Source organism: Clupea harengus, chromosome 18 (assembly GCF_900700415.2).
Source record: "Clupea harengus chromosome 18, Ch_v2.0.2, whole genome shotgun sequence".
NCBI classification, from domain to species: Eukaryota; Metazoa; Chordata; class Actinopteri; order Clupeiformes; family Clupeidae; genus Clupea; species Clupea harengus.
In genome coordinates this window covers 1,503,396-1,527,184 of record NC_045169.1, presented here as the reverse complement: position 1 = coordinate 1,527,184, position 23,789 = coordinate 1,503,396, and the positions used below count along the sequence as shown (strand labels likewise).

Sequence of the window (23,789 nt, the reverse complement as noted above, 5' to 3'; positions counted from 1 at the left end):
ACATACACACACACACACACACACACACACACTTAAATACACACACATACACACCCACACACACACACCCACACACACACACACACACACACACACACACACACACACACACACACACACACACACACACACACACACACACACACACACACACACGCACACACGCACACGCACACAAAACCACAGATGCCAATAAGAGCTGGGCCATACCGGTCGGTAGTTGTTGTCCTTGTCGGTACAGCCACACTGGTTGAAGGGCACACACTTGTCACCACTGAGCACAAGCTCACCGTCACACACACAGCCCTCCACACACGGCTCAGTGCATGTGGCAGACGAACCCAGATCCTGGCAGCTGGGGGGGCAGGCTGGGCCACATGACTCATAGTGACTGCCAGCAGGGCACTTCAGAGCTGCGGCAGAGAGAGAGAGAGAGAGAGAGAGAGAGAGAGGAAGAAAGGGAAAGAGAGAAAGAGAGAGAGAGAGGCAGACAGAAAATACAGATATAGACACAGAAAAAGGGAGAGGGAAAAGAAAGGTCAGGAGGAGGAATACAAAGGAAAAGAGGATAGAGAGACAATAAAGAGGAGATGAAGATAGAAAGAAACCGATACAGAATAGAAGGAGGAGAAGATAATGGAAAGGGAAGGGTTTGAGGAAAGAACAAAGAGAGCAGTGAGCAATAAATCAGTAAATCAGTAAATCAATAAATCAAAAGGCAGTCAGAAATCAGGCTGTCTGGGTTCAGAGCGTTCCTGAGGCCAAGAGCTCTCAGACAGGCCCCAGCAAGCCTCTCGCTAGTCAACGGGTGCGTTAGAACTAAAGACTTCAAGACAGATTTACAGTATGCCCTGGGGTTCTGCTTCTCATCTCCCTCCCTCTCTCTCTCTCTCTCTCTTCTCTCTCTCTCTCTCTCTCTCTCTCTCACACACACACACACACACACACACACACACACACACACACACACACACACACACACACACACTCTCTTGCTATGGTACAAGGAGCACTTACGACAGAAGGTGTCTTTCCTCCAGGGGATGGACACCCCAGCCTGGGCACACATGTCAGCGTAAGACTCCAGAGACTGGCACAGGGCCACTGTACTTCCGCCTGTGCCACACTGGTCATACACACAGTTCTCAAAGTAGGGCGAGGGGGGCACCACAGCGTGGCAAGGCTTAAAGATGCCTAGAAGGAGGAGACACACACACAGATCTGCTTAACTCTTGGACAGTCATGGACACGAGGACTGGTGGGATACAGCACCACTGGCATGCAGTAGTCGGTGTGAGTGCGTGAACAGCCATCGCACCATTGGGGTCTGTGATCATGCCACAGCTGGTGGGCTTCTGGGCTTCGCTCTCGATCTTATCATCGCAGTCGTCTATACCGCCATCATGAGTACAGCTGTGGAAAGAGAGAGGTTCAAATGGTGATTTGGAGAAAAGATTAGAATTGAATCATTTTCAATTGGGATTCCTTAAGAGAGGTACCACTCACTCTGGCCTGTCATCATGGACCTGCCAGCTCTCTCCCAGCGCGTTGGTGCTGACTGCGGGGCGGCCGTCTGGTTTGAGGTTGTCGTCTCCGGAATTCCCGTTATAGTTTCCTTTGGGGAAAAAAGCACAGAGGCATGTCAGTGATATGTGGGCTGTCGGAGGTTGAACCACGTTGACTTAATTACTGGTATACCATGGAACATTCTGACTTAATTACTGGTATACCATGGGACATTCTGGAAACCTGCTGAGGTGCTAGCCCTCAACCCATGATCCTTACCGCACATCCCACACAGGAGGCCACTGTAGGAGGAAGGCAGGGTGACGTCGGCGTGGTGGTTGCCATCGAAGCGCACGCGCAGACCAAACTCAGTTTCCAGAACCACAAATTTCCCACTCAAGTAGATCTTCACACTCCCATCGAGGGTGACCGGTGGTGTGACCCTGAAACCGTTCACCTGTAGCAGACGAGAGCACACAGAACACTTCACTCAACTGCTCCTGGTCTTGATGGATGAAACAGAACGCTCTAGAGCCGCCGTTAGTGTAAACCTCTGGGACACAAGAACCTACATGTTTGTTAAAACGATATGCTATAAATCTATATCTGCAGGCAAAGTAGCAGTGGCTAGATACTGTGTCCAGTAAAAGAGGTGTCTCACTACACTCTCATTTGAGAAAGTGGTTCAGGTGGTTCAGGTGGTCATTTTCACTCGCCTTTAATCTCCAATTGCTTTGCTTTGAGAGCGCCCGTTAGTATATATGCTGTTCAAAGCTGAGAGGAACTCACCTGGACTTTACGGCCTCTCTCCAGGATGACGCGCTGGCCGTAAACATTAATGACCACGGCACGGACATAGGACACTTTCCTATTGCTGCCCCTGTGCTCATTCTGAGTCTCAACAGTGAAGTACGGCAAGCCAGAGGTCTCGTTGCATGGTTTGGTTAAGGTGTAGGAACAGGAGCCCATGAAGTGATGGGTTTTCTTATCGAAGGAGGTGTAGTGGGGATCTCCAGACACTGAACACGTTCCCTTACCTACAGCCAAAACAGAAGATTCGAGTCACCACACTGACAATACGGTGGATTTCAAAACTTTCAGGCAAAATGATAACATCCGTTATCAGCTCAGTGATCGTACCCAGTGGTTGGCAGCCATATTCCCCATCCTGCAGCTGGCATTTCTCGGTGGGGGCGCAGGTGGTGTTGCGGCATTCGATCACCCCGCCACCAGAGCACACACACTGCTGCGTACAGCCCTCCAGGTACCAGCTCTCGTTGGCCTGGAGACAAACACACACACACACACACACCAGAGTGAGTCTCTTCTCGCCACACTGCCCTGGGTAAGGAATTGGACTCCGCTTCAACCCTCCAACACCAGGAAGAGGTCTTGTTCCCTGAGCCTGTGAAAGAGTTTAGTTGGCCTTGCCACCTCAGAAGTCTCTTGGCGAGGCGTGGAAACAGAAGCCTTGTAAATGGCTTTATGGGTAACCGCAGGGGAAAGACCCATAGTTAAAGTTAAACCTAAATTCATTCAGCTGTTCTCAAAAGTAGCTGAGCCAGACATATTATTCATATCGTAGTATTGTACATTCCATGTATATGCTTCATATGTATATATATATACATGTAATGAATTGTATATGTTAAATATCATTTTGTATTATGAATTGAATATGAAATATTGTGAATAAACAGTCTTAACTAAAAAATCTGAAATTTTTATATTTTGAACTAGAGAGTCTCTCTCTCTCTCCCTCTCTCTCTCTCACACACACACAAACACACACACACACACACACAAGCAGTGTCAGAGACTCACAGGGTGATATGAGCCTTGAGGATCCACACAGCCGCAGTCCTTGAGCGGGACACACTGCTCGTCGCTCAGCACAAAGCCGGGGTTACACTGGCAGCCCTCCACACATTTAGCGCCACATCCTGGGGGCCCGCTGACCCCCAGACACGTCTCCGGACAGGCGCTCACGCACAGGCTGTAGTGGCTGTCCGGGGGGCAGTTCAGTGCTGCGGAGGGAGAAGGGCAGGGAAGGAAACACAAGCGGGGTGTTTTGAACACAAAGCAATGTGAAGGGTGTGTTGCACTCTAGCGAGAAACTGTCTCCTGCATTTTGCCTTGAGTGTTAGTTAACTGTATATCTTCAGTGTGTTTCAGTGTGGAATACTGTGTGTGTGTGTGTGTGCGTGTGTGTGTGTGTGCGTGTGCGTGTGCGTGTGTGTGTGTGTGTGTGTGATGTGTGTGTGTGCGTGTTTGTGTGCGTGTGCGTGTGCGTGTGTGTGTGCGTGTGCGTGTGTGTGTGTGTGTGCGTGTGTGTGTGTGTGTGATGTGTGTGTGTGTGTGTGTGTGTGTTTGGACACAGCCTTTGTGTCTCTGTGAATGTCTTCATTAGTTAACATTTGGATGCTTTAGTCTACATGACTGTCATGGCTGTATGTTTTGCTATGTGTGTGTGTATATGGGTCAGAAAGAGACCGAGAGGAAGACTCACGACAGAAGTTTGGCTCCCTCCACTGGTGCACGGGTGCTCCTGCACCCAGGCAGACGTCAGTGTAGACCTGCAGCTGTTGACACAGAGCCTCTTGCAGGCCCTCGTAACGGCACATGTCAAACACACAGCTCTGGAAGAAGGGCAGTGGATTCACCACCTTTATGCAATCTCTGGGCAGACGAGGGGTGCGAAAGAAACACAGATAATGAGGGAGATAGGCCAACACACACAGGCAGAGAGTCAAACACTAGTGTCTGTCTGCCAGTAACACAGCATCTGGGCATCTGGGTATCTGACTGATGGATGTCTGCTCACCTGAAGGGGCCTGTGGTGTCGTTGAGCTTGCCACAGTTTGCAGGGTTGGTCACTATGGCCTCCAGCTCTGGTTTGCATGGAGGGTCAGGGGTCACATCAGGCTTGCACCTATTCAACACAAGTTGGCATCACATTATTCTGACTAATACATGATCAACAATAACATACAAAAAAACAAAGCAGTGTAGGGGAATGGTATATTACCAGACTCTAATGAGCCACTAAAATGTATTTAGCATTGAAGACTAACTGTCAAGTTTTCCTCTCAAGATACAATGTTTTCTGCTTCTTGCACAAGATTGTTGTGTACCACTTGTGCAACATTGATACTATTTGAAAAGCATGCCTTAAGTACAAACTGGTAATAGCTGCTGCTCAGAACAGAATTCTGTATAACAATGATGACACATAATATTGTAAAATCTACATTTTATTTAGCATGTCCTAACTCAGTCGAGTATTACTTTTTATCCTGGGCCTTAACAGTCTGGCCTCTCTCCGTGTAAGACATAGCACAGCGAACGAGAAGATGTACACTCACACATCATCCTCGTCCTCATCTGTCTGCCAACTGTTCCCGAACTGATCTGTGTTTTCAGCTTGTGTGCCATCTGGCTTGGTTAGGTCATTGCCAGGGTTACCATCAAAGTCACCGCACAGGCCGCACATCTGGTCGTGATATGTGCTGAGAGGGTTAGAGACAGAGGGATGAAGAAAGAAAGAAAGACAAAGAGAGAGAGAGAGAGAAATAAGACAGATGAGCAGGAAGGCCAGTGAGGATTATCAGTGAGGGAAAGTATTCGACCTAAAGACACACCAGCCAACGCCCAGGTTCTGTAAGAACTGAGTATGAATGGTCAGTGTTTGTTTCCTCACCTGGGCACAGTAATTTGAGCATAGTGGTTGCCATCCCAGCGCACCTTGAGGCCGAAGGTGGTCTGGAGCGTGATGTACTGTCCAGCCAGGGACAGAGACATGAGGGGAGATGGAGAGTGCGGAAGGGCCACTCTACGGCCGCCCACCTACACCACGAGAGAGAGAAGGGGAAGAGAAGACAGGAATAGGGAGAGTGAGATAAGGAGGTCAAATGGGGTCAAATGGGGTCAAATGTCAATACCTATAGAGCAATGAAAGTAAATTGCTTCTCTGTTCAGAGATAAGACAACAGGCCTTGAGGGAAGCCCCCCTGATCCCCGTTGGAGATTAAAGAGCAGAAGAAGGGCACTCAAGGAGAGCATGTTATGACACGGCCAGGAACGATTGAAATAGATTTGGTCTGTGTGGAGGTGCGGATGTGGATGAAGGGATGAATGAATCAAGTTGTTGAAAGAGGAGACAGATGTAGGAGATATGTCTCACTAATCCTGAGATTATTTAGAGGTTGTGAGATGGGGAAAAAAATGTAATCATGCAGATGTGTATTTGTGTGTGTGTGTGTGTGTGTGTGTGTGTGTATGTGTATGTGTGTGTGTGTGTGTGTGTGTGTGTGTGTGTGTGTGTGTGTGTGTGTGTATGTGTGTGTGTGTATGTGTGTGTGTGTGTGTGTGTGTGTGTGTATGTGTGTGTGTGTTTGTGTGTGTTTGTGTATGTGTGTGTGTGTGTGTGTGTGTGTGTGTGTGTGGTGTGTTTGTGTATGTGTGTGTGTGTGTTTGTGTACGTGTGTGTGTGTGTGTGTGTGTGTGTGTGTGTGTATGTGCGTGTGTGTTTGTGTGTATGTGTGTTGGAGGATATGGAAGTTGTTTTATTTAATCAACGTATAGATGCGGGGGAGCTTTTAAGGAATCTCTGAAATAACCCCTTCTAGATAATTCAGGACTTAGTGCTTAGAACACAATGTTAATGCAAATATTGGATCTGTTCCATCAGCTTACCAGCATTCTCCTGGCCTTCATCATGGTCACAGTGACACCATTGACCGTCACATAGAGCTTCTTGAGGTAGGAGACCCCCGACACGCCTCTCTCTTCGTTCTTGGCCTCCACTGAGAACCACGGTCCTGGAACCCAAGAGTGGCAGTGTGTGATGAGTCTCACTGAGCGAACAGGGGATGGCCCCAACCTGATGGTGGACTTCAGAACCTCCCAACTACTTTTTCTCACCAGATTGCTGCCTTTGTTTATCTCATGAATTTACAGCCAGTTAAACTATAGCAAAAGTGACCTTAAAACAGTGAGAGTATTTGGAAGGCAAAACAGAGGTCCAAGCACAACAAAAAGCTATTTGCAATTTCGTTTGGTCTGTACTGGTCTATAATCCAGTTCACCATAATGGTCTTTTATTGAGGTGGGAGGGCTAGGGAGGTGACATCCTTGCTCTGATTTCCATCCCCCAGGAGTCCCCACGTTACCTGTGTTGTTCTTGCAGGTCCGTGCCAGAGTGTATGTGCAGGTGCCCATGAAGGAATAGAACTTGTCGTCAAAGGTGTTGTAGTGCGGGTCTCCTGAGATCGTGCAGTCTTCAAAACCTGAGAAAGAACCCATATATCGTCTGAGTGAAGGCCAATGGGCAACGTTGGCGTTATGCCTGCCTAGTTAGTGAAATTGTAAATGTGTCTCTAAACATGACATTAACAGTTAGGAGACCCTTAAGCAGTGACAGCATGGATGGAATTAAAACGGGATAAAGTTGGATTCCACGGGACACAACTTCATGTAACACTGAACATACAGGTAAAGCACCTCAGTCCCCGACACAAGCTTGGCGTGACACTCACCTACAGGGTAACAGCCAAGCACTCCTCCCTGCACCCCACACTGCTGCATTGGGGGACATTCGGTGGCCTCACAGGTGACATTAGGGGAGTTGCACTTGCACTTCTGCTTGCAATCCTTAGAGTAGAATTCCTCCCCGGACTGACACAATAAGGAACATTATTATTAAATATCAATTGACATTTTAAAAACACTGTAGATGGATGGGTAGAGTTTATATTGTAGGCAACAACAGATATAGGGAAATCACACACCTCATAGTACAATCCATTGGACTCACAACCACAGGTGTCGTTCCTGATACACTTGTCAGCGCTGAGCACATATCCTGGGTCACACACACACCCCTCCGCACAGGTGCCATTGCATTGCCCTGGAGACGGCTTGACACAGGAAGGCTGGCAGGGTGAAGCACAGGCCTCAAAGTGACTGTTGGTGGCGCATTTTAGAGCTGTTTGGGTCAAAGGAACATAAATATGTTAGATTCATCCTTTTTTTCCCACTAACACACAGTAGAGTCTATCTGTCTTACAAGGAGTCTAATGTGCTTCCAGCTAAACTAGTACCCGGCTTCAAATGACAGGTTGCTCAGAGACTATACTAGTATTATTTTTACATTTCTGTGCCATGGTAGCTGATCTGATGGTGATACTCACGGCAGAAGGTGGTGTTCCTCCAGGAACCGATGGTGACTCCACGATCCTGACACTCGTTCACATAAGCCTCTATGGACTCACACAGGGCAGACTGTTGTCCATCCAGTTCACACAGGTCAAACATGCAGTCCTTGAAGAAACTCTGGAAAACAACATTTAGTGTTACATTTTAGTACAGCAATCAGAGATCCATATTCCATACACTGGGCTTTCCCATCCATATTCCTAATGAACAATTCATATTTAGTGTGTAACTCACATTGGGATTGATCCTGGGGTGGCACACTGCAAATGGGCCTTTGCTGTCCAGTATGATTCCACAGAAGGCAGGAGACTCATATTTATCCTGTTCATCATCTGTGCATCCTGGAATAACTTCATCAGGTTTCTTGTTGCATCTGATGATCATGAAACAGTGACGTTAAGGATCTCTCCTTCCGTGCATTTGATTCCCTATTTTATTCATTTATATACCACCATTTTAATGAATTTATTTACCACCAACACACCACCATTATTATTTGGGGGCAGATATACTTGAGTAAGCGCAGACAGTCAGTGTTCATGTAGTAACTGTGAGAGTGTGTGTATCATGTCTTACTCAGAGTCAGTGTTTCTATAGTAACTGTGAGAGTGTGTGTGTGTAGTAACTGAGAGAGTGTGTTTCTATAGTAACTGAGAGAGTGTGTGTATCATGTCTTACTCAGAGTCAGTGTTTCTATAGTAACTGTGAGAGTGTGTGCATGTAGTAACTGAGAGAGTGTGAGTATGATGTCTTACTTAGAGTCAGTGTTCCAGCTGTCCCCAAACTCCACTGGGCTGGTGGCCAGATGGCCAGAAGGAGTGCGGAAATCGTCCTTGGCGTCTCCATTGTAATCTCCACACAATCCACACACCTTGTCCTTATAACTGCAAAATGATAATAAGGTATTATACAGCACTGTGACTAATCCGTCACTAAACATTTGAATTTTGAACAGCTTTGACTGTTTTCACTTACTCTGCAATCACTTTGATGTCCATGAAGTGGTTGCCATCATAACGAACAGTCACTCCAAAACTCATGGCCACTGTGTAATGTCTTCCAGACTTGTAGACAGAAACGCCTGGAGCTGGATTCACAGGCAGGTTCACATTGGTTCCATTGAGCTGGGGGATACACAGAAAGAAAACAGTGAGGACACAAGCAGACACACTTTACAATTTGGACTACTCCTATTTTGTCTAAATAGTGTTGAACCCCTACTAAATAGAAATTAGAGAACTACTTCATAAAGACATGCCAAATGACCTGGGTGAGGACATTATGAACATATATTGACGAGACACCCAGAAGGATATTGGGTAAAACATATATCATGGGGAATTACTCCATGTTAGGTGTAAACAATCAACCACTGCTGCTTGAGGAAAGAGCATATCATAAATCATTGCTCTCATGAAAATGAACCAAAACATATTCATATATGTTAAAGAATGGCCACACTCCGTCCTTCCTCTCCCTCTACGGTCTACGCGATCCTTTTCTTTTGTCTCCACCTCACCTGCACAGTTCCTCCGTTCCGAATGGACACAGTCACACCATTGACGCGGACGTGCACAGAATCCACGTAGCTGATTTTGTAATTGTTGAGCCGGTTCTTATTGGTCACGTGGACCTCGTAGTGTGGCACACTGGTCGTGTTGCACGGTTTGGACATCAGATACGTGCAGTTGCCCATGAAGTCATACTTCCGCTTATCAAAGGTGGTGTAGTGGGGATCACTGGAGGCAATGCAGGTGGAGGTGCCTGTGGGTGAAAACAAACACAGGAGTTCAGTACGAACCACTGAAGGGAAACGTGACAAGCATGAGAAACTCTAGTTTGCCCGGCGACCTCCAGATGATGTCTCCAACTGCATTGGGGCCGTTTCTACACTTGTTTCTACACTTCTACACGTTGTCATCATCTGCTCTTCTTCATGTTCAGCATTAGCTATCTTTTCTGTGGATCACCAGGGTTATTTAGAAGGCATGTAGTCTCTTATTTAGAGCGTCACTCTTTTCCTATAATACAGAAGTGAATGGTGGCCAGATGTTTTTTGTTTACTGATATTGCGGGGACAACTCATTTCATTTAGTATTTACAAGCAAATATTTATGAAAACTGACATATAGGGAGTGACAGGAGTGTCATTCTTGGGTGAACAACCCCTTTAAGTTCCCTCCTGAACCTTAGAAGTCCCTCTACACTCTTAACTTCAATTTGTGGATAGGAGAAAAGGGAACAATGGATGGTTAAATAGCTTGCTCTGACCACACAAAGGGGTCATGTCCATGAACTCATGGAAAGTATTAGTTTATTCACAGTCTGGACCTGCGTTAGAGGAATGTAACCTCAAAATGTGTGACTTATCTATTGTTTTACCGATTCAAAAAACAAGACACAAAGAATAATAGTTACTGTTATTTTCAGAAATAGTTAAGGTCCTTGTGGTTTGGCTCTCAAACAACCTCTGCTATTTGCAGACAAAATCAGGCCCAGCGGACCCTTAAAGTCTGTGGCTATGCAATAAAGCATTTATGAAGGCACTCGTGTTTTTGCTCTCATATATTTTTTGAGTAAACGAAACTCTCATTTGAGTAATGACACCTACCTTTGGGATAGCAGCCATGGACTCCACTGACTTCTCGGCACTCCTCTGTGGGATCGCAGCTGTTGTCCACACAGTCAAGAGTGTAGTTTCCAGCACAGCGACACAGCTTAGAGCAGCCATCCCCAAAGATAATCTCCCCAGGCTAAGAGGGAGGAGAATAACATGTTCATATTTACATTTACATTTAGTCATTTAGCTGACGCTTTTGTCCAAAGCGACGTACAAGGGAGAGAACAATCAAGCCACGAGCAATAGAGAACAAGTGTAACAATGAATACTAATATGTAATTTTACTCAAACTTCTCTGACGAAGAGACAGTTCATACCTCATAGTAGTTGTTATCAGTGTCTAGACAGCCGCACTTCTCAACGGGCACGCAACGTCGGCCGCGGAAGAGAAAGCCTGGCTTACAGAAACATCCGCTGATACAAGAGCCAGTGCAGTTTGTGGAAGGCTCCCTACAGCTGGGGATACAGGCTGGACCACACTCAATGTACTCCGCATTAGGTGGACACTTGGCTGGGAGGTAGAACAGGAGAGGACGTAGATGTGTATGTGTGTGGGGCAGAGAGTGAGGGAGACAGAAAGAGAAAGAGAGAAGTGTGAAAGTTCACATATGTAGAGGACATACTAATCTACCAAGACTTAAAGCAGCAATAAGTAGTTCTGTTCCAAAACTAGCAAGCTAACTACCTAAAAGGCATGCAAAAACCTTGCAAACAGCCCAGTTGGCACTAATAGAAGCTTGCCAACACACTAACTGGTGTCTTCTGGCAGTAAAGCTGGCAATATCATGCTGTGTAAGCTTTTCTTCCATTATTGCAGAGTGTTCCAGCCCGGAACACAGAACTACATAGTGCATATCCTGGATGGCTAGTGGGAAAGCCACAGGTGTTTATCTGTCCTTCACATGACCATATGTTATCAAAATGAATTTGAGGATGGTACCAAAACTAGTTGCCTATAAAACCATACCTCAAAAAGTGTCAAATTGTTGCATAGTGTTACTTTAAGATACTGAAAAAGGCTCCTTTCAGGTTATTGATGAATTGAGAAATTAGCTATTGGTTTGTTCTTCGTAAGGGTCCATGTATGAACCACTTGCTGAATTCATATCAGAAAATTTGTTTTTGTACTGAACACTTCATGAAGTAATTCTGCAGAGGTCTACAAATAGGTTTGAAGCCCTGCAAACTTCATCAGAATGGACCACAGATGTATGACAAACCTGGAGTTGTTGTTGCAGGAGTAGTTGGCTTTGGTGTCGTTGGCTTTGGTGTTGATGGTTTTGGTGTTGATGGGCGAGGTGTGGAAGGTCTGGGGGTTGTTGGTCTGGGTGTAGTGGCTGGGAAATGTGAAAGTACAGCGAATTACATTCAGTTCTCCGGTACACAAGACCTTAACATTTGCAATGGTAGAAATATGATGTGCTTCATTTTCGAAAGTTTAAAAAGATTTTATTCATTGTAAAACAATAACTAAGCTAAATCATTAAATAAGTAAAGCAATATTCACCTATTGGGTAGCAGCCCAGAAGTCCTCCCTGAATGTTGCACTCCTGTGAAGGGGGGCACTCTCCACTACTGCAGCTGACGAAGGGAGGATTGCATCTGCACTTCAGATCACAGTCTGTGGTGTAGAACTCCTCTCCGGGCTTTCAATGACAATAGCAGAGAGAAAAAGCAAATTTATAACGGATCTCCAAGCTTTACAGTCTACTATACACACACACATAAGCTGAAAAGAGAAGAGAAGAATAATGTCTATTTTGGAAATGTAGAATGACGACTAATATGAATACTCACTAATAAGAAAACAACACGAATTGTATAAGTCAGTCACATAGCTGCACACACACTCCTGGTCTTTAATAATGACATCGGCTAACAAACCTGGTAGTACTGTCCATTGGTGTGTTTGCATCCACAGGTGTCGCTCCTGACACACTTGCCAGCACTGAGGACGTATCCCGGGTCACACACACACCCCTCTGCACATGGTCCGCTACATTGCGCTGGGGTAGGTGGGACACAGGAGGGCTGGCAGGGTGGAGCACAGGACTCAAAGTGGCTGTTGGTAGGACAGGTCAGGGCTTTTGGGAGGAAACACAATAGAAAATGGTTATTACTTAGCAGAGTGAATGAATGTGTAGCATCACCATACAGCCGAGGGAGGTAGTAAGAGACTCACGGCAGAAGGTGGTGTTCCTCCAGGAACCGATGGTGACTCCACGATCCTGACACTCGTTCACATAAGCCTCTATGGACTCACACAGGGCAGACTGTAGTCCATCCAGTTCACACAGGTCAAACATGCAGTCCTTGAAGAAACTCTGAGGCAGATCACAACACAGAAGAAGCATTAGTGGTAATACAAAAAAATCCTTCAGAATAAATTATATTTTATAATGTGCACATTTGTAACTCACATTGGGATTGACCCTGGGGTGGCACACTGCAAATGGGCCTTTGCTGTCCAGTATGATTCCACAGAAGGCAGGAGACTCATATTTATCCTGTTCCACTGGTGTACAACCAGGGACAGGCAGAACTGGCTGCTTGTTGCACCTGAATGAAAAGAAAAGAAAAATCATCATTTTGGATATATGCCCAGGGTTGGGTGCTTCCATATGTGTATAGGATGAAGCATATTAGCATGCAGATATTGTGTTGTGTGTTTCATCACATCTTACTCTGGGTCAGAGTTCCAGCTATTTCCAAAGTCATTTGGACTTGTCACGAGTTCGCCAGAGGGAGTACGGAAATCATCCTTGGAGTTCCCATCATAATCTCCACACAAGCCACACAGCTTGTCTTTGTAGCTGTGTAAACAAACATTAAACTCATCAAGTGAAACAACAAACAACACAACTACAATTACATAGCTCAAAAGAAGACTACATGCTTGGACCACCACGACTTTAACAGTGTTAAATTGATGGTGTTAAAGGGAACAGTGCCTCTAAATCTGACTGCACCAAATCAGTGCTGAAATGAACAGCTAACCAAACTGCTACACATAGAACTACTGCAGGTGACTCACGCTGCAATGACTTTGATGTCCATGAAGTGGTTGCCATCGTAACGAACAGTCACTCCAAAACTCATGGCCACTGTGTAATGTTTTCCAGACTTGTAGACAGAAACATCTGAAGCTGGATTCACAGGCAGGTTCACATTGATCCCATTGATCTGAGGGATACACAGAGGCAAGACATCACAAAAGATGTTGCAGTGAAGAAAATAAGATCAACCTAACAATAAATATTTCTTCAAAGTTTAGAAATTAAAACTATTAGTTGAAGAAGTTTATACACTGGACCTTAAAAGATCTGTGTGAATATTTTGATGTATATTTGTGAGCCAGTGGCAGTTTTCTACACTGATTTCACATTCTATGGTAGTGTTCTCTCCTCCCCTTTCTTCTTACCCGCACGGTTCCTCCTTTAAGTATGGACACTGTCATTCCATGGACGTAGACATGCACTGCTGATACATAGCTGATTCTCTTGTTGTTGTGCCGGTTCTCATTGGACACGTGGACCTCATAGTGTGGCACACTGGTCGTGTTGCATGGTTTGGACATCAGATACGTGCAGTTGCCCATGAAGTTATACTTCCGCTTATCAAAGGTGGTGTAGTGAGGATCACCAGAGGCAATGCAGGTGGAGGTGGCTGTGGGTAAAAACCAGCACATTCATGAATATCATACAAAAAACATCAACCTCAAGGCTAATGGGTTCCTGACCTGAAGTCCCTTGCAAAGTGTGAGAGAGAGATCTCCTGTTAAGAAACTACCTTGAGGATAACATCCAGGGACACCATTGACCTCTCGGCACTCCTCTGTGGGAGCACAGCTGTTGTCCACACAGGCAAGCGTGTAGTTTCCAGCACAGCGACACAGCTTAGAGCAGCCATCTCCAAAGACAATCTCTCCAGGCTGATAGAAAATAATTACAGTGATTTCATTGGTTTCATTTTCTTTCAGTGATACCAAAATCCAAAGACAGTTGAAGGACCAAAAAAAGCAGATTATTTTTTGTCTTGTTTATACCTCATAATAGTTGTTGTTGTCATCCAGACAGCCACACTTGTCAACAGGAACACACCGGTTCCCTGACAGCACAAAACCTGGTCTACAGAAACAGCCGCTGACACAGGGCCCAGTGCAGTTAGTGGAGTTCATGGTGGGGTTCTGACAGCTGGGAACACATGATGGACCACACTCCAAATACTCCGAATTAGGGGGGCACTTCACTGGATGGAGAAAGTCAAAGACAAGGGGTGAGACAGACAGGAAGTAACAGATGGAGAGGCACTAGTATGAGAGAGATGGGTTAGTTCACAATGTGACATGTAAGTGTGAGCACACTTTAAAAACTCATATCAGAAAGTATGTTTTGTACTGAATACTTCAGGAAAACTAAAAGGTTATTTTAGTAATTCTGCAGAGGTTTACAAATAAGCAGTGGTGGAATGTAACAAAGTATTTGTACTCCGTTACTGTACTTATGTACATTTTTACGTGTCTGTACTTTAAAATAATAGTGCATACTTTTGACTTACTCCTTACTCCGTTACATTTTATCTATACTTTTAACTTCACTACATTTCTACAATATGTGTCGTTACTCGTTACATTTTATGACCACAGTTTAGCCAAAATGTTGCCTACACAAAAATATGGATTGCGTTGCTGTTTTGGAAGTTTAAACCAATCTCTATCAGCTCAAATGATAGCAAAGTGCGCGTTTGGTAGCAGCACCAGCCGTACACTTGCCTTTTGCCTAAACATTCAACAGACAGCCTGTCAAACTGCCTAATCATTCAACATGGATCCAGAGTCAGCCTCGGCTGAGCACTCAGATACGACCCACCCTTGGCCCTATTTAAAAGACATGTTCGAGTTCAGAGGCCCCAAGAATGACTCGTGGAGGTTTCAGTGCGTTTCCTGTCTGCCTTAAAAAAAGGAGTTGCTAGCCTTCAAGAATTCGCCTTCAAATTTGAAGAAGGATGTCGAGATAAGCGAAGTTCTTGCTATGCTAAGTTATATATAGTTAATTCGGTTACTGACATGATATTATACTGTTATCGAGCGAAATACATGTGGACATACAGCAATAGCATAAAAATAACATGATTGTACCTACATTTTTTTTTTTAACGTAGTGGTAAGATAAAGCTGGTAGGTTAGCTATGTCAAGCTAGCGTGAATATCTGCCTTTTTATTGACTGGTTAATGCCTAGCCTTGGGTTACACATTATTATGTTTTTTCCTTTTCTGCAATCAATGGAGCATAAATCTGCATTGACCAGTTTTACAATTACATTTGTTTTTCATGTTCCATGTTTCCATTTTTTTTACACGTTTACAATTAAATCAAAGATTTAAAGATATAACATGTTGTCTTCATTGGTTTGGCTTAATGGTATTCACTTTGCAGATAATCCGTGGTAGATAACTTGTCATCTGCAGAATTGTAAATTCGAGTGTGAACAGTATTACAAGAGGGTAAGCACAATAAGTAAACCAACCTTTCCAATAGACAAATGTTGTTGTTTATAATTATAACTAGTAGTGACATCTGTAGAGGCATAAGTATTACCAGTAGCTATATCTGCATTCTTTATCAAAATGGCACAGCCTAGACATTGGAGACAACCCATTGCGTGAGAACTTTTCCTTTTACTACTTAAAGTAAAATTAAAAGTAAGTACTTTTTACTTTTACTTAAGTAGGATTGTTGATGTAGTACTTCTACTTTTACTTAAGTATATATTTTGCTGGGTATTTGTACTTTTACTTAAGTACTAAACTTCAGTACTTACTCCACCACTGCAAATAAGATTGATGCACTGAAAAGGTAATCAGCAGGGATCACAGGTGTATGACAAACCTGGAGTTGTTGTTGCAGGAGTTGATGGTTTTGGTGTTGTTGGTCTGGGAGTTGATGGTTTTGGTGTTGTTGGGCGAGGTGTGGAAGGTCTGGGTGTAGTGGCTGAGAAATGAAAAGCACAGGGACTTCCATTCAGTATTCTCAGCTCCGGTACACAAGACTTTAACATGGCAATGGTAGGAACATGCTGAACTTCATTTAAAAAAAGTGTTTTTATTCATTGTAAAACAATAACTAAGCCAAATAATGAAATAATTAAAGCAATATTCACCTATTGGGTAGCAGCCCAGAAGTCCTCCCTGAATGTTGCACTCCTGTGAAGGGGGGCACTCTCCACTACTGCAGCTGACGAAGGGAGGATTGCATCTGCACTTCAGATCACAGTCTGTGGTGTAGAACTCCTCTCCGGGCTTTCAATGACAATAACAGATAGAAATTAACAAATTTACAATGGATCTCAAAGCATTACAGTCTATACACACACACACATGTTCTAAAATAATGACAACGGCTAACAAACCTGGTAGTACTGTCCATTGGTGTGTTTGCATCCACAGGTGTCACTCCTGACACACTTGCCAGCACTGAGGACGTATCCCGGGTCACACACACACCCCTCTGCACATGGTCCGCTACATTGCGCTGGGGGAGGTGTGACACAGGAGGGCTGGCAGGGTGGAGCACAGGACTCAAAGTGGCTGTTGGTAGGACAGGTCAGGGCTTTTGGGAGGAAACACAATAGAAAATGGTTGTTACTTAGCAGAGTGAATGAATGTGTAGCATCACCATACAGCCGAGGGAGGTAGTAAGAGACTCACGGCAGAAGGTGGTGTTCCTCCAGGAACCGATGGTGACTCCACGATCCTGACACTCGTTCACATAAGCCTCTATGGACTCACACAGGGCAGACTGTAGTCCATCCAGTTCACACAGGTCAAACATGCAGTCTTTGAAGAAACTCTGAGGCAGATCACAACACAGAAGAAGCATTAGTGGTAAAACGAAAAAATCCTTCAGAATAAATTATATTTTATAATGTGCACATTTGTAACTCACATTGGGATTGACCCTGGGGTGGCACACTGCAAATGGGCCTTTGTTGTCCAGTATGATTCCACAGAAGGCAGGAGACTCATATTTATCCTGTTCCACTGGTGTACAACCAGGGACAGGTAGAACTGGCTGCTTGTTGCACCTGAATGAAAAGAAAAGAAAAATCATCATTTTGGATACATGCCCAGGGTTGGGTGCTTCCATATGTGTATAGGATGAAGCATATTAGCATGCAGACATCGTGTCGTGTGTTTCATCACATCTTACTCGGGGTCAGAGTTCCAGCTATTTCCAAAGTCATTTGGACTTGTCACGAGTTCGCCAGAGGGAGTACGGAAATCATCCTTGGAGTTCCCATCATAATCTCCACACAAGCCACACAGCTTCTCTTTGTAGCTGCACAGACATAATGACACGTCAAGCTTATTGACTGAAGTATCTTTCAAATGCCTTACTCTATTCTAAAATCTTAATATTGTATTCTCTTGTAATACACCTGCTGTAGAAAGGACTAATATTAAAGAAAAATGTAAGAGAAATATTCTGGAAAATTCTTTCAGAGGTTGCTTTTCACATACGCTGCAATGACTTTGATGTCCATGAAGTGGTTGCCATCATATCGAACAGTCACTCCAAAACTCATGGCCACTGTGTAATGTTTTCCAGACTTGTAGACAGAAACGTCTGAAGCTGGATTCACAGGCAGGTTCACATTGGTTCCATTGAGCTGGGGGATACACAGAAAGAAAACAGTGAGGACACAAGCAGACACATTTTACAACTGGACTACTGCTATTTTGTCTACATTGTGTTGAACCACTACAAAATAGAAATTAGAGAACTACTTCATAAAGACACCCTACAGGAAGACTTAGATTTTGCATGAATGTTTGCACTTTTAACATCATTTTCAGTTTTTATTTGATAGCAGAGCATTATCTTTTCTCCTTATCTTACCCGCACGGTTCCTCCTTTAAGTATGGACACTGTCATTCCATGGACGTACACATGCACTGCTGATACATAGCTGATTCTCTTGTTGTTGTGCCGGTTCTCATTGGACACGTGGACCTCATAGTGTGGCACACTGGTCGTGTTGCATGGTTTGGACATCACATAGGTGCAGTTGCCCATGAAGTTATACTTCCGCTTATCAAAGGTTGTGTAATGAGGATCACCAGAGGCAATGCAGGTGGAGGTGCCTGTGGGTAAAAACCAGCACATTCATGAATATCATACAAAAAATATAAACCTCAGGGTTTAAGATTACTAAATTGAAGTCCTTCACAGAGTGAGAGATAGATCTATAAAGAAACTACCTTGAGGATAATGTTCAGGAACACTATTAATTAACAGATCCCAAGAATGAAATGACTTAGCAGTACACGTTACTGACTCAAACATCTTCATAACCAAAAGTTTCTTTTTTTTTAATTACCTTGAGGATAACATCCAGGGACACCATTGACCTCTCGGCACTCCTCTGTGGGAGCACAGCTGTTGTCCACACAGGCAAGAGTGTAGTTTCCAGCACAGCGACACAGCTTAGAGCAGCCATCCCCAAAGACAATCTCTCCAGGCTGATAGAAAATAAGTACAGTGATTTCATTGCTTTTATTTTCTTTCAGTGATACCAAATCCAAAGACAGTTGAAGGACCACGAAAAACATTATTTTCTGTCTTGTTTATACCTCATAATAGTTGTTGTTGTCATCCAGACAGCCACACTTGTCAACAGGAACACACCGGTTCCCTGACAGCACAAAACCTGGTCTACAGAAACAGCCGCTGACACAGGGCCCAGTGCAGTTAGTGGAGTTCATGGTGGGGTTCTGACAGCTGGGAACACATGATGGACCACACTCCAAATACTCCGAATTAGGGGGGCACTTCACTGGATGGAGAAAGTCAAAGACAAGGGGTGAGACAGACAGGAAGTAACAGATGGAGAGGCACTAGTATGAGAGAGATGGGTTAGTTCACAATGTGACGTGTAAGTGTAAGCAGACTTTAAAAACTCATATCAGAAAGTGTGTTTTGTACTGAATACTTCAGGAAAACTAAAAGGTTATTTTAGTAATTCTGCAGAGGTTTACAAATAAGCAGTGGTGGAATGTAACGAAGTATTTGTACTCCGTTACTGTACTTAAGTACATTTTTACGTGTCTGTACATTACTTAAGTAAAAATAATAGTGCATACTTTTGACTTACTCCGTTACATTTTGCAGCTATTATCTATACTTTTTACTCCACTACATTTCTACAATATGTGTCGTTACTCGTTTCATTTTATGACCACAGTTTAGCCAAAATGTTGCCTATACAAAAATATGGATTGCGTTGCTGTTTTGGAAGTTTAAACCAATCGCTATCAGCTCCAATGATAGCAAAGTGCGCGTTTGGCAGCAGCACGAGCCGTACACTTGCCTTTTGCCTAAACATTCAACAGACAGCCTGTCAAACTGCCTAATCATTCAACATGGATCCAGGGTCAGCCTCGACTGAGCCCTCAGATACGAGCCACCCTGGGCCCTATTTGAAAGACATGTTCGAGTTCAGAGGCCCCAAGAATGAGTCGTGGAGGTTTCAGTGCGTTTCCTGTCTGCCTTAAAAAAAGGAGTCGCTAGCCTTCAAGAATTCGCCTTCAAATTTGAAGAAGGATGTCGAGATAAGCGGAGTTCTTGCTATGCTAAGTTAATGTCCCTGACTTTTGCATATTATATATAGTTAATTCGGTTACTGACATGATATTATACTGTTATCTAGCGAAATACATGTTGACATACAGCAATAGCATACAAATAACATGATTGTACCTACATTTTTTTTTTTAACGTATTGGTAAAATAAAGCTGGTAGGTTAGCTATGTCAAGCTAGCGTGAATATCTGCCTTTTTATTGACTGGTTATTGGCTGGCATGCGAACTTAATGCCTAGCCTTGGGTTACACATTATTATGTTTTTTCCTTTTCTGCAATCAATAGAGCATAAAACTCTGCATTGACCAGTTTTACAATTACATTTGTTTTTCATGTTCCCATTTTCTTTACACGTTTACAATTAAATAAAAGATTTAAAGATATAACATGTTGTCTTCGTTGGTTTGGCTTAATGGTATTCACTTTGCAGATAATCCCTGGTAGATAACTTGTCATCTGCAGAATTGTAAATTCGAGTGTGAACAGTATTACAAGAGGGTAAGCACAATAAGTACACCAACCTTTCCAATAGACAAATGTTGTTTATAATTATAACTAGTAGTGACATCTGTAGAGGCATAAGTATTACCAGTAGCTATATCTGCATTCTTTATCAAAATGGCACAGCCTAGACATTGGAGACAACCCATTGCGTGAGAACTTTTCCTTTTACTACTTAAAGTAAATTTAAAAGTAAGTACTTTTTACTTTTACTTAAGTAGGATTGTTGATGTAGTACTTCTACTTTTACTTAAGTATATATTTTGCTGGGTATTTTTACTTTTACTCCACCACTGCAAATAAGATTGATGCACTGAAAAGGTAATCAGCAGGGATCACAGGTGTATGACAAACCTGGAGTTGTTGTTGCAGGAGTAGATGGTTTTGGTGTTGTTGGTCTGGGAGTTGATGGTTTTGGTGTTGTTGGGCGAGGTGTGGAAGGTCTGGGTGTAGTGGCTGAGAAATGAAAAGCACAGGGACTTCCATTCAGTATTCTCAGCTCCGGTACACAAGACTTTAACATGGCAATGGTAGAAACATGCTATACTTCTTTTAAAAAAAGTGTTTTTATTCATTGTAAAACAATAACTAAGCCAAATAATGAAATAATTAAAGCAATATTCACCTATTGGGTAGCAGCCCAGAAGTCCTCCCTGAATGTTGCACTCCTGTGAAGGGGGGCACTCTCCACTACTGCAGCTGACGAAGGGAGGATTGCATCTGCACTTCAGATCACAGTCTGTGGTGTAGAACTCCTCTCCGGGCTTTCAATGACAATAGCAGATAGAAATTAACAAATTTACAATGGATCTCAAAGCATTACAGTCTATACACACACACACATGTTCTAAAATAATGACATCGGCTAACAAACCTGGTAGTACTGTCCATTGGTGTGTTTGCATCCACAGGTGTCGCTCCTGACACACTTGCCAGCACTAAGGACGTACCCTGGGTCACACACACACCCCTCTGCACATGGTCCACTACATTGCGCTGGGGGAGGTGTGACACAGGAGGGCTGGCAGGGTGGAGCACAGGACTCAAAGTAGCTGTTGGTAGGACAGGTCAGGGCTTTTGGGAGGAAACACAATAGAAAATGGTTATTACTTAGCAGAGTGAATGAATGTGTAGCATCACCATACAGCCGAGGGAGGTAGTAAGAGACTCACGGCAGAAGGTGGTGTTCCTCCAGGAACCGATGGTGACTCCACGATCCTGACACTCGTTCACATAAGCCTCTATGGACTCACACAGGGCAGACTGTAGTCCATCCAGTTCACACAGGTCAAACATGCAGTCTTTGAAGAAACTCTGAGGCAGATCACAACACAGAAGAAGCATTAGTGGTAATACAAAAAAATCCTTCAGAATAAATTATATTTATAATGTGCACATTTGTAACTCACATTGGGATTGACCCTGGGGTGGCACACTGCAAATGGGCCTTTGTTGTCCAGTATGATGCCACAGAAGGCAGGAGACTCATATTTATCCTGTTCCACTGGTGTACAACCAGGGACAGGTAGAACTGGCTGCTTGTTGCACCTGAATGAAAAGAAAAGAAAAATCATCATTTTGGATATATGCCCAGGGTTGGGTGCTTCCATATGTGTATAGGATGAAGCATATTAGCATGCAGACATCGTGTCGTGTGTTTCATCACATCTTACTCGGGGTCAGAGTTCCAGCTATTTCCAAAGTCATTTGGACTTGTCACGAGTTCGCCAGAGGGAGTACGGAAATCATCCTTGGAGTTCCCATCATAATCTCCACACAAGCCACACAGCTTCTCTTTGTAGCTGCACAGACATAATGACACGTCAAGCTTATTGACTGAAGTATCTTTCAAATGCCTTACTCTATTCTAAAATCTTAATATTGTATTCTCTTGTAATACACCTGCTGTAGAAAGGACTAATATTAAAGAAAAATGTAAGAGAAATATTCTGGAAAATTCTTTCAGAGGTTGCTTTTCACATACGCTGCAATGACTTTGATGTCCATGAAGTGGTTGCCATCATATCGAACAGTCACTCCAAAACTCATGGCCACTGTGTAATGTTTTCCAGACTTGTAGACAGAAACGTCTGAAGCTGGATTCACAGGCAGGTTCACATTGGTTCCATTGAGCTGGGGGATACACAGAAAGAAAACAGTGAGGACACAAGCAGACACATTTTACTACTGGACTACTGCTATTTTGTCTACATTGTGTTGAACCACTACAAAATAGAAATTAGAGAACTACTTCATAAAGACACCCTACAGGAAGACTTAGATTTTGCATGAATGTTTGCACTTTTATCATCATTTTCAGTTTTTTATTTGATAGCAGCGCGTGATCTATTCTCCTTATCTTACCCGCACGGTTCCTCCTTTAAGTATGGACACTGTCATTCCATGGACGTACACATGCACTGCTGATACATAGCTGATTCTCTTGTTGTTGTGCCGGTTCTCATTGGACACGTGGACCTCATAGTGTGGCACACTGGTCGTGTTGCATGGTTTGGACATCAGATACGTGCAGTTGCCCATGAAGTTATACTTCCGCTTATCAAAGGTGGTGTAATGAGGATCACCAGAGGCAATGCAGGTGGAGGTGCCTGTGGGTGAAAACCAGCACATTCATGAATATCATACAAAAAACATCAACCTCAAGGCTTAGGGTTCCTGACCTGAAGTCTCTTACAAAGTGCGAGAGAGCGATCTCCTATTAAGAAATTACCTTGAGGATAACATCCAGGGACACCATTGACCTCTCGGCACTCCTCTGTGGGAGCACAGCTGTTGTCCACACAGGCAAGAGTGTAGTTTCCAGCACAGCGACACAGCTTAGAGCAGCCATCCCCAAAGACAATCTCTCCAGGCTGATAGAAAATAATTACAGTGATTTCATTGCTTTTATTTTCTTTCAGTGATACCAAATCCAAAGACAGTTGAAGGACCAAAAAAGCACATTATTTCCTGTCTTGGTTATACCTCATAATAGTTGTTGTTGTCATCCAGACAGCCACACTTGTCAACAGGAACACACCGGTTCCCTGACAGCACAAAACCTGGTCTACAGAAACAGCCGCTGACACAGGGCCCAGTGCAGTTAGTGGAGTTCATGGTGGGGTTCTGACAGCTGGGAACACATGATGGACCACACTCCAAATACTCCGAATTAGGGGGGCACTTCACTGGATGGAGAAAGTCAAAGACAAGGGGTGAGACAGACAGGAAGTAACAGATGGAGAGGCACTAGTATGAGAGAGATGGGTTAGTTCACAATGTGACGTGTAAGTGTGAGCAGACTT

The 23,789-nt window shown here is 43.9% G+C and overlaps 1 protein-coding gene across 1 annotated transcript in view; it reads right to left on the bottom strand.

Annotated features, from left to right (window-relative positions):
- Nucleotides 1-23,789, bottom strand: part of zanl (zonadhesin, like) — a 51,022-nt gene that overhangs the window by 13,279 nt on the left and 13,954 nt on the right. Inside the window, 50 exon segments of the mRNA XM_042710507.1 lie at nucleotides 211-413; nucleotides 1,018-1,194; nucleotides 1,319-1,413; nucleotides 1,507-1,615; nucleotides 1,786-1,963; nucleotides 2,296-2,543; nucleotides 2,647-2,788; nucleotides 3,331-3,533; nucleotides 4,016-4,185; nucleotides 4,331-4,438; nucleotides 4,872-5,015; nucleotides 5,207-5,352; nucleotides 6,202-6,326; nucleotides 6,678-6,794; nucleotides 7,044-7,182; nucleotides 7,296-7,492; nucleotides 7,698-7,839; nucleotides 7,957-8,095; nucleotides 8,478-8,606; nucleotides 8,698-8,846; nucleotides 9,242-9,486; nucleotides 10,334-10,475; nucleotides 10,660-10,853; nucleotides 11,563-11,679; nucleotides 11,850-11,988; nucleotides 12,227-12,426; nucleotides 12,525-12,666; nucleotides 12,763-12,901; nucleotides 13,027-13,155; nucleotides 13,377-13,525; nucleotides 13,764-14,008; nucleotides 16,502-16,640; nucleotides 16,751-16,950; nucleotides 17,049-17,190; nucleotides 17,287-17,425; nucleotides 17,551-17,679; nucleotides 17,862-18,010; nucleotides 18,241-18,485; nucleotides 18,722-18,863; nucleotides 18,975-19,177; nucleotides 20,839-20,940; nucleotides 21,110-21,248; nucleotides 21,359-21,558; nucleotides 21,657-21,798; nucleotides 21,894-22,032; nucleotides 22,158-22,286; nucleotides 22,469-22,617; nucleotides 22,849-23,093; nucleotides 23,216-23,357; nucleotides 23,470-23,672. Coding sequence (XP_042566441.1) covers nucleotides 211-413; nucleotides 1,018-1,194; nucleotides 1,319-1,413; nucleotides 1,507-1,615; nucleotides 1,786-1,963; nucleotides 2,296-2,543; nucleotides 2,647-2,788; nucleotides 3,331-3,533; nucleotides 4,016-4,185; nucleotides 4,331-4,438; nucleotides 4,872-5,015; nucleotides 5,207-5,352; nucleotides 6,202-6,326; nucleotides 6,678-6,794; nucleotides 7,044-7,182; nucleotides 7,296-7,492; nucleotides 7,698-7,839; nucleotides 7,957-8,095; nucleotides 8,478-8,606; nucleotides 8,698-8,846; nucleotides 9,242-9,486; nucleotides 10,334-10,475; nucleotides 10,660-10,853; nucleotides 11,563-11,679; nucleotides 11,850-11,988; nucleotides 12,227-12,426; nucleotides 12,525-12,666; nucleotides 12,763-12,901; nucleotides 13,027-13,155; nucleotides 13,377-13,525; nucleotides 13,764-14,008; nucleotides 16,502-16,640; nucleotides 16,751-16,950; nucleotides 17,049-17,190; nucleotides 17,287-17,425; nucleotides 17,551-17,679; nucleotides 17,862-18,010; nucleotides 18,241-18,485; nucleotides 18,722-18,863; nucleotides 18,975-19,177; nucleotides 20,839-20,940; nucleotides 21,110-21,248; nucleotides 21,359-21,558; nucleotides 21,657-21,798; nucleotides 21,894-22,032; nucleotides 22,158-22,286; nucleotides 22,469-22,617; nucleotides 22,849-23,093; nucleotides 23,216-23,357; nucleotides 23,470-23,672 — 7,979 coding nt within the window.